The sequence below is a fragment of the Opisthocomus hoazin genome, chromosome 8, assembly GCF_030867145.1.
Source record: "Opisthocomus hoazin isolate bOpiHoa1 chromosome 8, bOpiHoa1.hap1, whole genome shotgun sequence".
Taxonomy (NCBI): Eukaryota; Metazoa; Chordata; class Aves; order Opisthocomiformes; family Opisthocomidae; genus Opisthocomus; species Opisthocomus hoazin.
Window position 1 is genome coordinate 68,048,996 of NC_134421.1, and position 14,120 is coordinate 68,063,115.

Genomic DNA, 14,120 nt, shown 5'->3' on the forward strand with positions numbered 1-14,120 from the left:
CCCTTGGCTCAACACATGTTGGAGAGCAACCACACGACGAGGCGGGTTGACCGCACCATTCACTGAATTGGGTCAGACAACACTCACCCAAGGGCTTGGCATTTTCGGGCAGCGGGGATGGGAACCAAGAACTGGGGTTGCAGAGCCAGAGGATGCTGTGAGTTGTCCTTCAGAGCCTTCCTCTCTCTCTGAGGATGGCACATCCATCATCTACATCCTCAAAAGCTAAGCTGGCCACAGGGAGGTTTGTAAGGTCTGGTTGCAAGGTCCAGCTGATTGAATAAATCACTTGAATATGAAGTAGCACAATTTTTATTTTCCTGTAGCTGCCCTGTCTCTGCAGATTTCCTACCAGCCCTTCCAGCATTTTAACTTGCAAATGACAGAGGACTCCCATTTTACCTTGATGAATCAGCAGGACTCCTGCGTAACTACCCGACATACTTCTCTACGGTGGTCATTTCCGTGACAGATGAGGTAGCTTTCCTAACAGGAGCTGCATAAACTGAGCTTGCCGGATGTGAATTTCTCAAATACATCGTGTCCAATTTCACATACAGCATATAGGAACTAAAGGAGATATTGGCTATATAACTGCCAGTCCAACCAATGTTTTATTTATTTATACAGTGTTGTATACATTTATTTATTTTTATGTCAGTAACCACACACTCCAACAATGTACTTGAAAACTTCCCCTACATCATTCCCATCCTTTATATGTTTCCTTTCCAATGCCCAAAGTATTTGGCTGCACCCAGCAGAAGAAATTAAAACACTCCAACAAGATTTCAGAGTTAAGCCATGCAATTACCAGTGACACACTTCTCTATGGCCCTGTAACTCAGGTCTGCCCTACTGCAGGACAACGCAGGCTACAGCTGGGATGACACAACCACAGCTGCTCCCACCGCCGGCGGGAGGTAGCGGTGAGGACAGCTTGCTGAGGAGCGGTGGTGGCAGGGACCAGGGTGACACTGCGCCAGCGGCTACGTGGCACCACGCCCTGCGGTGCCCTGCTGTGCAGCCACCACACCAACGCAGTCAGGTCACGGATAAAGGCTGCATCTAGCAAAGGTGGCTGCATTTTGTCTTTTCGTCTCCTCTCCCTTTCCGAACTAGAAGCCCCAGTGGTGCAGTGGTTTTCTGCCGTATGTTATTTTTCGCCCCCTCAAACAAAAATAAAATTGAATCTACTTGGCACTTCAGTAACTGCCTCTAGTCAGCAGGAATCAGCACTGTTTCCAGCGAAGGGACTTTCTACAGCAGAGCAACTGCCTTTTGAGATGCTGCCATTGCTACGAGACTGGCAGCGTGACAGGACAGACCATCAGGTTAGCCACCCTCCCTTGCAGAGATCAAGGTCGTTTGGGGCACCAAACAGCATTTTAGGCAAAGGGGCTATTTTTCCAGCAATAAAATAGTTAGGATTAAAAAGGAAAGGTACTCACCCCAGGTAAAGTTTTAATATTGTGCAGTGCATTCTGTGCCTCAAGAGCAGCTTTTCTTGTATAAAATGTTACGAAACAACAACCTATAGAGAGAAATGAAAAGCTTTCAGAAATTAGTGAGTATGATTTGTGAGAGTACAATAGGGAGGGAGAAAAAACAGTGGTTGAACAACACATTATGAAAGCTGGAAATGTGAATTATCACGAGGCTGCCTGAATGACATGAATAAAAGAAAGCTTGTATGGTTTAAAATAAAAAGTCCCCCCCCTGTGCATTGCATCTATTGCACACCTACGTTGTTAGTGAACTGTAATCACTTAGAAATTAAGTTAACCAAAATCCAATTTGCTTTGTACAGTGTAAATAAGGTTATATATTTCTGAAGGCTCCCCATTATACTCGGAATATGAGCAACATGGCAAGCTCAGCAGCAGGAATTCATTGTTGCATCCTAGGCAGAAAATCAGGTTAAAGCAGGACCTTATTTAAACGGCCTTGTATACGTCAGAGCTAAGGTTTGTTCCCCCCTGTTTGAAACTGGGTGGGACTGGAGGCAGGACGCTCATCTCAATTGCAAGAAGGAAGATAAGCTACAGGAGAATTTGCCACTGGTGGGACAGTGCAGGCTGCTGAGGGCTGGCAGCACTAAGCCAGGCTGCATCCGCCTCACCTGCCGCAAAGCAGACAGTTTTCATCGCCTTAATCCCCCGTTTATCCCTTTGGCAGCATGGTCCTACCGGGTGGTCTGTGGGACCAAACACGGGTTGTTGCCACTTTCTCCACCACAAACATCTGAAGCAACTCTTCCCGCAGCACGCAACCCGGGCAGCTCGCCACCCGGCCCAGGGGAGGTCGGGGCCCACAGGCAGATCCTCGGGGGCCAGCTACAACGTGACAGGCATAGGACGAAGAAACAAGCACCGAGATTTCACAGAATCACAGAGTGGCAGGGGGGTTGGAAAGGACCTCTGGAGATCATCCAGTCCAACCCCAGAGCAGGCTGCACAGGACCGTGTCCAGGTGTGGGGTTTGAATATCTCCAGAGAAGGACACTCCACAACCCCTCTGGGTAGCCTGTTCCAGGGCTCCGTCCCCCTCAAAGTACAGAAGCTTTTCTTTTTGAAAATATCTGAAATTTGACTTGTTGCAATCTGTAATGCCCCCCAGTAACAAAGTCTGCTCGCAGGGATGCTCGGGGCACACGTGGAGAGCTCACTGCGGGAGGACCTCGCACCCACGTTGCAGGTGGGATGCTCAACACAGTGTCCCAGCTTGTGACTTCAGCTTTATTTCCAGCAGGAGGGAAACCACTTGGAGAGCATCACTCACTCACTTCCATGCATAGCACAAGATTGCAGGTACAGACACAAGGAAAACTCACGCTTCAATAGCTCCCACCCAGCACAGTAAATCAGTGACATATGAACATCCTCAGAGCCTAATCTGTTGCCCATCAGGGAAACAGGGTGCGGCTGAAGGCAGCCCTTGTCCCGTGGACATGGCAGCCCTTGCTTTGGAGCCACGTCACATCAAGAAGAGACCCCAGAACCCCTATGGAGCTCTCTGGCTGCAGATTGGGCGCTCGGTGACCCAGCTGCTATGAAGAGAGGGAAAACGCGCTGGGTAACGCTGGTTGGGAGGCACAAGCGGCTACTGAAGCAGAACCCTACTCTGTATCAGCAAGATGATGCAGATTGTACTGATGAATCACAAAACCATCCTGCTCTCTTAACCACAGAGATCTATTGATACTCCAGAGAAATGTGAAAACCAAACAGTAAACAGAAGAAACCCCGGCTCTCGAGCCTCGGTGTTCCCTTGGAGCGTGAGACAGATAAAACAATCTGTGCTTTGGGCAGCGAGCAAGGACGTTGCTTGCACCGGCTCCCTAACGCTGACCAAGGTGAAACATCACATCCCACCTGATCTGCCCGCTTTCTTCTACCTGGCAGCATCCTCGCAGCAGCAACGGAGGCCCAGGAGAAAGCACACTCAGGAGAACACAGCTAGCAAACCTGTGAAGTAACGGTGTGAAGGGGGCTCGTACCACACCTTGGGAGGACGGGCTGAACCCAGAACCTCCCCTCTGCTGCCTCTCGCTTGGCTCGAGCTGTACTTCGTGCTGTGAAGGCTCCCGACGGCTCTGCAGCCGGGCCGGTGACGACCATCACCTTCACAACAAGCACAGGTGACCATGTATTCCCAGCTGGAATACAGCAACGTTGTCCCTAACGCAGAAAAGCACTTGCAGGCAACACAACACACAGGCAGCCGGGTACACCAGATAGAAACATTTTTCATATTGCCAACAGGTTCCTTAAAATTTCACAGTTTACAACAGGGAAGGTTCAATAATTACTTCAGTGAGGCGAACATTGTTTGGCAGGGATGAGTATCACAGACAGCCGCAGCCTGTTAAAGCTTGTGCTTCCTGTGAGTGTTTCTAAATCTTCTCTGCCACTGGAAAATTCTGCAAATTTAAATTATTTTACTCCAGAATGAAAACGGGAAACAAATTTGAGTTTGCAACATTTACTAGCGTGACTTTGAGAAAACATTGTGGCATTTTCCTATCCTGCCAGCCAGCTCCAAAGTCACTCTTCTATTGTTTCTTCATTTGGTTTACCAGCTTTTTAATATAAAGCTTTTCAACCAGGAGAGAGGATTCAGAGGGGAAAATATCAAGCGGTCGTCACGTCTTTGCAGTGGCGATGTTCTTTACCATGGGTCCGAAGAATTTCATTTTATATTTAAGCTCTGTGGGTTTATTCCGATAAGCAGAAGTTTGAAATCCATTGGTTTATCATTCTTGGCACTACTTGAAAGGACTGCACTTGAAAGATGAATATGCTGTGCGATACCCTTTAACTAGTCATTTCGGGGAAGTAATAGCGCAGGAGAGAAAAATGTCTCTGTGAATGAGGACTGGGAGAAAAGAGCAGCTTAATGGGAAACGCGCGGATGTTTCAGGCAGGTCAGCGGACCCTGACAAAGACGGAGCCTTCGAAGTCCACAGATCGACACATCTGAAAAGCGCACAGATAAAATCTTTCCCTGGACTCATTTTGCTCGTATCTTCTTTAAAAACCACAACAAAATAGGCAACGTTTTGCGGCGGTTTGAGGAGAGCATGGGCACCAGCTGTGGACACTTGATTCTGAAGCTATCTGCTGAGGAGGTCAGGGCTGGACTACAGAAAAAAAAACCTAAGAAAACATGGAAGAACAGAAAAGGCAAAAAGTGCACACGTTCCCGAAGGGAACGCCCCAGCTCAGGTGATGGACTTTCCAGAGGTGCTCGCTGCCAAGTTCTGCAAACCGCTGCAAAACGGGCCGGTTTTGAAGGTGCCTCCAGCGTAAAATCCCTTTGGCTCAGCACTGCATCCCGTAGGAGAACGTACCCAGTTCAGCCCTTTCTGCAGAAATCTTGGAAGGGAAGATGCCTGTGGAAGAGGACAGGGCTCATCTGTGCTCTAGGACTGGTGGCTGGCCCGTGCTGAAAGACAACTAGGAACTGACCTTCCTTCCTCCATTTTCCCTAAGGAAACGTAAAATTGTCAAAGACAAATCGGTGACACTGCTGGCAAAGAAATAGTAGTACACTTTCTACTAAGAGAAAAGAAAAAAAAAACTTCAACCCTTCTCTCCCCAGTCCCCTGCACACAAAATCTTGGCTTCATTACCAACAAACTTTGACGGCAGCTTGAACCACAACTAACCTTTCCTGACATCCAAATAACTCCAAGCCTGACAGTGATAACCTTCTCCCCTCCTAGTCAGGACATCTTGAAAGGCGAATTGGTTTGTGGACACGGTTCTGCCAATCCTCAACAGCCCAGTTTAACTCCTTGGGGGTTAGCATCTTCTTGACCAAAGGAACAGGAGCTTGTGCTGCCAGTCAGCGTCTCCAAAGCAGCAAATCTCCTGAGCTTTGGTAAGCCGGTTGTGCTCTACTTGGAACCGTATTTACTACAGTGTAAGACATCTCTTCTTTGTACTTAGAAAAAACACTGAATGAATCACGCTGATCCCTGCAGTCCCCTAAGGACATCGGCAACAACTTCATGGCTATCCTGCCAGATGCTCCAACAGACTGAATGCAACCCGCCAGCCCGCGCTGCGCAGCGTCTGACGGCAGCAAACGGCACGGCTGAGAAACCAAGGCAGAGCCCGGCCCCGCTTCCCAAGGCATCCGACAAGAAAGCGCGGCAGTCTGTGCGCCCTGCAATGCTCAACTTCAACATCTCCTCAAAAAAAAAGGGAAAAGATCTCTTATTTCAGCTTGTTTTCTCTCCCTTTTTTTCATTTTCTTTTTTTCAAAGGAAATTTAGTACCAGAAAAAGACCTCAAGGTCCCAGCCGTTGGGAGAGAGTTGACACGTTCAATTCTCCATGACACATTCAATTCACAAGCCCCCGCTCAGGCTGCCAAAGCCACCAATTAGCACCAGTGGTGGAGATTTTACTTATTTAATTTCCACAGAAACCTGTTTAGCAAGACACGGATGGGGCAAATGGCCTTGCGTCTGGCTAGAAACAGCTTTACTGGAGTCACTGTCAAAGACGGCAGACACGACTGCAGGGGGATCAGGCAGCTGCGGCTTCACTAAGGCAACCATTTAGAGCTCAGGCACGGGCCAAAAAGCACAAAATGGTGAGGACCTTCCCACCACTGCATCCATGAAGTTCTGCTGGCAGAGAAACTGGGTCTGTGGGGGACATTTGTGCGAATTGTGGAATTATGACAGATCGCAGTTTTCACCAGGAAACTTCAAAAACTGCCATTCCTCCCCTGAGCAAGAGGGGGTTTCCAAAGAGGCATTAGCGACCTCCTGCAATGGAACTTCTCCTCCCGTGTGACTTCTGCTCTACAACCAGGATCAGCCACCTCCGAAAGCCTCGCCCCAGCCACGCGGCGAGCGACACGGCTGCGTTGGGCTGTGGGGTACAGCCGCACGACGTCGCCAAGAGCTCTGCCACAGCGTTGTTTTTATCACTTCCTCCCGATTCAAGCACAGACTAATTACTCCGTGAGAGCTGTTTACATCCCTAATTTTGATCACCAAACAAAAGGAAGCTGTCCTCCACTCGGAGATGTGGCTGACACGGTCCTCACTGGCTTTTCATGGCACTGGGATCTGTGTAAGAGGCTTAATCTCTCAGCCAGGATTTCATGCTTGAATGAATACGGCAGCCTCCATCTTGCTTCGGGTGCGGAAACGTCTCTTACAGCTCCCTAAACTGAATATACGGTTCCTAAGTTCAAGTTACCAGGGATTACTCGCGTGCATCAATATGAGAAATCCACCCTTGGACGTGGACAGGAATTAAAATGCGTTGTTCTACCAGACACTCCAAGGTTTTGATTTCCTTGAAGAAAAACGTGCTGCAGTTTCCCAGGCCTGAAAATTTAACTGATGGGAATTAAAAGAGAAAAGATGCAGGAGAAAAAAAAAACCCTCATATTCATCAGTCTGATTTATGAGTTTCTATAGTTTTAAACTGTCAAAATTTGTCAGTTTGGATCTCTCCTGCGTTGTGCATATTATCACCTGCTGCCAGTATCTGAACCCTAACCATAGGGTATAGAAATACAAGAGCTTATCAGCGCGTCTGCAAAGCCTGCAACAACTTAAAAGTATGAAATTTGCTTTACCTTCTAGACTAATAAAATAAACACTTCAAAACAGCTATAATGATTATCTGATGATTGAACTCTGTATTCTTTTAGCGAGTAATGGAATCCTGGCAGACAAATTCAATTCAAAATACATTCACATTCAGGACATCAACAAAGTCATCATGTTGTGAATCGAAAATTCCTTTAAAGGCTGCGTTTGAATTCTAAGGGGCTGACAGATCAAGGGACTGAAGGCCCTGGAAGGCTAAATGAGTGAAGTCCCGCTATGTTTCTTTCTTTCTGTGAATGAAGCTCACTTTTGTGTGTGCATTTGCAAGCAGAACAGGTGCTGGCTTCATACACGCTTGGAATCTCAATGGGGACAGTGGCTTCTTGTCAATCCAGCACAGTTCAAGCTAGTTTAAGTTAAGGAGAACTTCTTTTTCTTCCTTTTTTTTTTTTTCCTTCCAAATGTTCCTCTCCTATTTCCACATCCACTCTTGCACTACCAAAATTTCCATGTTGCACTGCAATTTAACAGGGCTGCCTTTTAAAAGGGGCTCTTGCATTCCAGCTCTTCGCCCAAACGCTGAAATACTCCGTAAACCACAACCAGCTGCCGGAACGGCGTGATTTGCAGCCAGACCCACCACGACCTACGCTGCCTTTCCAAAAGGCAACGAAGACGTCAAAAGCTCTCCACCGCTGAAGCCGCTGAACAGACCTCTTGCCACGGGAGCTCAGGTGCGGGGCTGGGCAGCGAGCATTTTCACATCGATTAACTTTGGTGCAGTGAGCCTTGTCTGGTGTTTCTTCCGCGCTGCAGATTTTAGTGCAATTAGCTAACCTGCGTAGAACACACCCGTCTAGCACGAGGAGCAGTGTTTCAAGCCTCAGAGATTTTGGCTGGGTGATTCCATACAAACCCAGAGGAAAACATGAACTGCCTGAACAGCAAATACAGAGATTCCTGACAAAGGAAAGCAAAAAAACATTTCCAGAAACAAAAATCCAACTATTTCTGTAATTCTGCCGGACAGAAAAAGGTGGTGGTTAAGGCAGGGATGCGTTCTCATTCCTACCTGCACCATCCTCTTGCTCTATTGTATCTGGAGTCGCTCGAGAGGACGACGGCAATGATTCAGTCCCGAAGCAATCCCTGATAGAATTGCCACATACTGCAGAAATCAACCTTTAACGATGCCGCCTCCCAATTAGCTCAGGTTTGCTAATAGTTTGATATAATTGGCACCCTGATGGAAACCGTATTACCGATCCTGTCACCAGCCAGGAAACCGCATCGCCGCTCTAATGACAGCCCCTATTATAGCGCTGCCACTTCTAATATTAATACATTAGCTGAATGCAGGCAGGGGCTCGCAGGCGAGAAGGATTCACAACCGGGACGTGCCAAATTCCACCCTGCACTCTATTTTTCCTCCTGGTTGTAACATCCAGGGCGGCAATGCACCAGCCCCAGCGTGCCCCGAACCGCCCCGATCGCATTAAAGCACAAATGCTCCGGGTCGGTAACAGCCCTGTAAATGGCCACTGAAAAATGATCCCACGGAGCTCAATTTTTTCTCTCCATGCCTTGCAAGTTATGACGGCCTTTCTGTTAATTGGCCACAAGTCCTGGTTTGCTGTCAGCCTTCAGCTGCACCGGGGAGCTCTTTTGGAGGAGTCGCACTCTGTCATTCCCGTACCCTTGTGAATACAAATGCTCTCTATAAATGTCCTCTGCCTACAAAATGGAAGTGGGTTTCTCTTCCCCCCCCCCCCCCCCCCCTTTTTTTTTTGTTTGACCTAGATTAAATCTGCTGCATTTTCAAGCCTTTTGGGAAAGCAACTAAGAACTAATATGCACCGGTTCGTGTGCCACAACACTTCCCTACCCATTATTATGTAAATTTTGACTAAAGTGCGACACAGATAGAAAAGATATCAAGGGCAAAATTGCCAGAATCGGCTTTTCTTGCTCTCTGAAATAACCCACTTATATTAAACAGTTTTAATGGCTAATAGCTGTAAAAGTATCTGAAGAATTTCAATGTATATTTTTTTTGTATAGGACAATGCCGGCTTTTAGCAAATTCCTGAACAGTCCTGCTGCCTGCGTAATGACCGGGACACAAATGGCCAGCACGCTGCTACAGCGTGCCAGAGCTTTCTGGTTTACTTTTGAAGGAAGGGGCCAACTTCCACATCTGCAGCTTGGTAATGCTCACTCGATATTTGCACTGGATGGTGACAAAGGGGGGGAAAAAAACAGGTGCAGAATTGGATTCTATACGTGGTGGCAGGGTAAATAAATACATATAAATCAGGTTTATAGCAACATGGCAATTTCACGTCATTACTAACTAATCGGTCCCTAAAGAAACCACCACTGCATGAGCTGAGCTGCAACAGTCTGGGCTGACGAGCGCATGAGAGATGTCCAAATGCAGCCTCAGAAAGTGCTGTGGAGATACTGAGGAGTAGTTGGTGGCACTGGACCTGGAAATCAGCACCGTGCTAACACCCCAGTCTGCAGGCTGATGGGAACACCACCGGCCTGGCCTGGGATGTTCCTCCTCTGCCAGCCCCTCCAAGCACCCACCCCGTGTAAATCCTTGGGAGAGTCACTGCTTTCTGAGACGGAAGGCTGTCAGTCAAGCAACACCAGCGAGCAAATCAACGCGGCTGCTCAGCTCCTCTTGTCGAGTTCACGTCTGGTCCATTCACATTTCTAGATTCTGGAGGTAGGGAATAACTGGGATCTTAGACATCATTACGTCTGGCTTACAATAAAACCTGCCTGTTAGAGCTTTTGGAAAAAAAATTCTCAAGTAAGTAGGACAGCAGGGGGAGAGGGTGGGGAGCTGGTATTCCTGCCTCTAGCTCTGAGGGGTCTCCCATAGGGAGTCACTGTACTTCCCACCTGTAAAGTACAGAAAAGAATAAAACAAAATACAGGAGAAATAAGAAAAAGTATTTTTTTTTAACTGGAAATCACTTTAAACAAGTCCTGCCATTATGTGCACACATTGTATCACAAAGAAATCTTGAATTTGAGGGGGGCATCTCAATGAAACTACAACACAAATAATCACTTATTTCTTATGCTGCCTTCTTCTCATTTCCTCTTCACCCTTTCTTTTCTTCTTTTCTTTCTTATTCTCACACTAATTTTCCTTAATCTTTAATTCACTTTCTCCTCCCTTCATATAAATCTGTACTCTTTTCTTCCTAGAAGCTGATCATTGTTCCTTTCTCCTTGGCCAGGTAACAATAACTGATCTGAGTTTACTGGCTTTGAAATGAATTAACATGTCCCCTGTGCAAGTTAACTCCTAAATTCATCCAACTGCTAGATTGGTCTTTGGATAGAGTAGACAAAAAAGGTTCAGAGTACGGATGCTAAAAAAAAATGGAAATGAAAAAGTAAGATGTCCTCCCTCATTAAACCATTCTCACAGCAGCAAACTGGTGTGACAGTGTACTTCAGTTCAAGAAGACTCTACAAAGATCATGTTTAGATAAATTAATGTAGGCAGGGACACATCTTTCCCTAACGGCATGTGAAAAGCTCTAGTCTCCAACCCCCGATACTCACTAGTAGCAAATCAAACTTCCTAGCACTCAGATCTTGTAGTCCGGGATTTCCCTCTATGTTTTCTTTCACTTGAATGCCTGAAGAAGATCGCTAAAGACAGAATCACAGAATGGCAGGGGTTGGAAGGGACCTCTGTGGGTCATGTAGTCCAACCCTCCTGCCGAAGCAGGGTCACCCAGAGCAGGCTGCAGAGGACCTTGTCCCGGCGGGTCTTGAATATGTCCAGAGAAGAAGACTCCACAACCTCCCTGGGCAGCCTGTTCCAGGGCTCCGTCACCCTCAGAGTGAAGAAGTTCGGTTTTCCCCGAGAAGACTGGTTTTCCCCGAGAAGTCTTCCAGACCACTGCTCTGAAGAAATCTCTGCTTGCACTGCAACTCCTGAGAAGTCACTCAAGTCCTAGTTCAACTAGGAGGCAACTCTGTAGCAAAAAATACTCTGAATAACACAGCTTTACCATGAAATTATCCATTTAAAATCTTTAAATCTTCAACTTTGAGAGCAGATTGCAATTTATAAAGCTACACTGTCACTAAGAAAAACCTGTACTTGGTACTGGAAATTTTTTTCACTGGTTAAATGCCAATGGCACCCCGAGCTGCATCAGGTAGAGCACGGCCAGCAAGTCACTGGAGGTGTTCCTTGCCCTCTGCTCAGCCCTGCTGAGACACACCTGGGGTGCTGGGTCCTTTTCTGCACTCCCCAGTAGAAGAGAGACGTGGACATACTGGAGGAAGACCAGTGAATGGCCATGAAGATGATTAAGGGACCAGGGCATCTCTCATATGCGGAGAGACTGAGAGAGCTGGGACTGTTCAGCCTGGAGAAGAAAAGGCTCAGGGGGATCTTACCAACGTGTATAAACACCTGATGCGGAGGAAGTAAAGAAGATGAAGCCTTCTCAGTGGTGCCCAGAGACAGGACAAGACGCCATGGGCACAAGTTCAAATGTAGGAAATTCCATTTAAACATAAGGAAAAACATTATCACTGTAAGGGTGATCAAAAGTTGGCACAGTCTGCCCAGAGAGGTTGTGGACTCTCCACCCCTGGAGATATTCAAACCCTGCCTGGACACAGTGCTGAGCAATCTGCTGTAGGTGAGCCTGCCTTGAGCAGGGGTTGGATGAGATGAACCCAAGGGGTTCCTTCCAACCTCAGCCAGTCTGTGATTCTGTGAGATGGCAATGAAGAAATTTAAGTGGCTTTTCCACAAAACCCCCACCAACACAGCTTAACTTCCTCAGAAATATATTGCAAGTTTATTTAACTTCAGCAGGCAACATCAGTTAAATTACCCTTTTATTGTTGTAGTCATCAGTTGGGAACCAGCTCTCATTCACTAGCAAATTTCACACACAAGATGAGTTCTTCATAGCAAGAACACAGGAATTAAATCCTTTTTTGTAAGAAACAGAACCAGGGACATTAAAATCTCAGCATGGTCCATGTTGCCACAGACATGCAAGACAGTAAGAATGTCTTGTGTCGCACCTTGTTTTCAGAAATATATCAAGAAATTTATTAATTCAAAAGCTGAGATCATGATGCATTTTTTAAGTTACAATTTATCCAGTCCTGTTGTATCTGACAGGATGAGGTTTTGCTTCAATCCCACGCATTCCTGCAGTATCACAAGACCACCTATCCACCCACAGCCCTGCCAGCTCCCAGACTCTGAGCTTGTGTCTTCTACAGACAGCAAACGCAAGGCCAGATCTGGCAGGACAAAGGGACAAGAGAGGAAGAGGTCCAGGGAGAAGGAGTTATGAAAGAAGGCATAGGGTGGAAAGATTGCTATTGCTGACGCTTAATGAAAACCCATTAAAAAAAGAACAACAAAATCCCAACCCTGTCCCTTACCCAGAAACTTGGCAGGAAGATTGTGCATCGGTTGCTTTCAACACTTGTCTGGAAGACCTGGATATCATCTTTGCAAGAGAATCTAAATCTGACCATGGATAATTCATTTCTAGGAATAAGGTGTTGAAGTTCTTCTGAAAATAATGTTCAATGCCCATCTGACTCTTTAGATGCCTAAATGCTTTTGAACAATCTGGCCTTTAATCTCCCTGTGCCCCAGCTTCTCCTTGTAAAATGGAAAGAACAAAATGTACTGAGCTCAAAGGCATACTGTGAAGAAACCACTAAAAAAAAAAAAGAGTGAGGTAAAAAGATACTGCAATAATTGTGACATGAGTAACAGCAGAGCGATACCTGCAAGCGCTGCTCCCATCTAACCAACTACAGTCTCGCACGCCTCCTCCAAAGGTTTGCTTATAGCAAATGGAAGAAATCAATAGAAGACATTCAAGCTGTCTTAAGGGGCACTTAAGCAGCATGGGAAGAAATTGTAGGTGAAATATTGTCTCAAAGTGCCCTGAGCTTCAGTCAACGAAGACCTATTTTCCCCCAACACCCAATGCCACCCAACCCCGTCTTTTAGTGCTTTCGGTGAAGCCACCTAATCAGGGCTCCATTCTCTGCTGGTCGAAGAACTGACAAAGCCTCCACCCTGGGTCATGATTTGTTACAATACACACGCTATTTTCAAGGAGCAAATTTTTCATCTATTTGAAAACTTTTTTTCTTTGCACTGTGTTCCTTTTCCCCATCTGCAAAACTTGGGTCTAAACCCACCGTCTGAATACGTCATACTCCCTGCTCCGTTCGCCCAACACGCAGTCAAACACTTTCAATTCTTTCTTGACTTCCACATTCTAAACCCTTACACACCTCGTATTGATTCCTAGGCATTGGCAGTTTCACTCACTCAGGGTCACAGCACATGTCACATCTCTCCTACGCTGTGTACACCTTCAAGCGGTGTTTCATCGAAGGAGCTTCACTTTCCCTGCACTTGTTAGCAGTGACACATTCACTCCCCAGTTAATCTTTTTTTATACCAATAATAGAAAAGAAATAGAAGAAATTCCTGGCAACTCTTCTGTCTTTCTAGTTGGTGGAAACAATTTTATGCAGATGAAGATGCAACTCCATCGAGCCTTTGAACTTTAAGCATCGTCTTACTTGGCTTTGAACTCTCAGAAGGGCCCGTGATCTCGAAGCAATATACGCTGCCTCTGGAAGCTTCAAACAAGGGGGAAACAGCCATGGGTAGAAAAAAACGCCAAAGATGTTATTTTTTTAAATGCTTGATGCTCCTGGAAATAAAAAACCACAACTGAGCGTTATCTGAAGAAGTGTGTTCGGCACTCAAGTGTTTCCCTAATTAATTGTTTAGATGAGTGCTAAAATAAATGCAGCAGCAGCAAAGATAAACAAACCACTTTAGTAATAAAGCCATATATTTGTGCAGACACACAAAAATAAATGGCAGCGCTTAATGAGCGCAAGCGATGAGAACAAAGAAGACACTTTGTGTGGGGGATCCATGCCCAGAAAGCTCAAGCTCGATGACTTTTGAGAGGTATCTCACAGCAGCCTCCCGGCCT

The 14,120-nt window shown here is 46.4% G+C and overlaps 1 protein-coding gene across 17 annotated transcripts in view; it reads right to left on the bottom strand.

The window, feature by feature from the left end:
* CELF2 (CUGBP Elav-like family member 2) overlaps nt 1-14,120 on the bottom strand; it is a 571,124-nt gene that overhangs the window by 99,559 nt on the left and 457,445 nt on the right. For all 17 annotated transcript variants that reach the window (XM_075428972.1, XM_075428969.1, XM_075428973.1 and 14 more), the window contains one exon: nt 1,452-1,534. In XM_075428972.1, the coding sequence (XP_075285087.1) occupies nt 1,452-1,534 (83 nt within the window). The remainder of the gene's footprint in view (nt 1-1,451; nt 1,535-14,120) is intronic.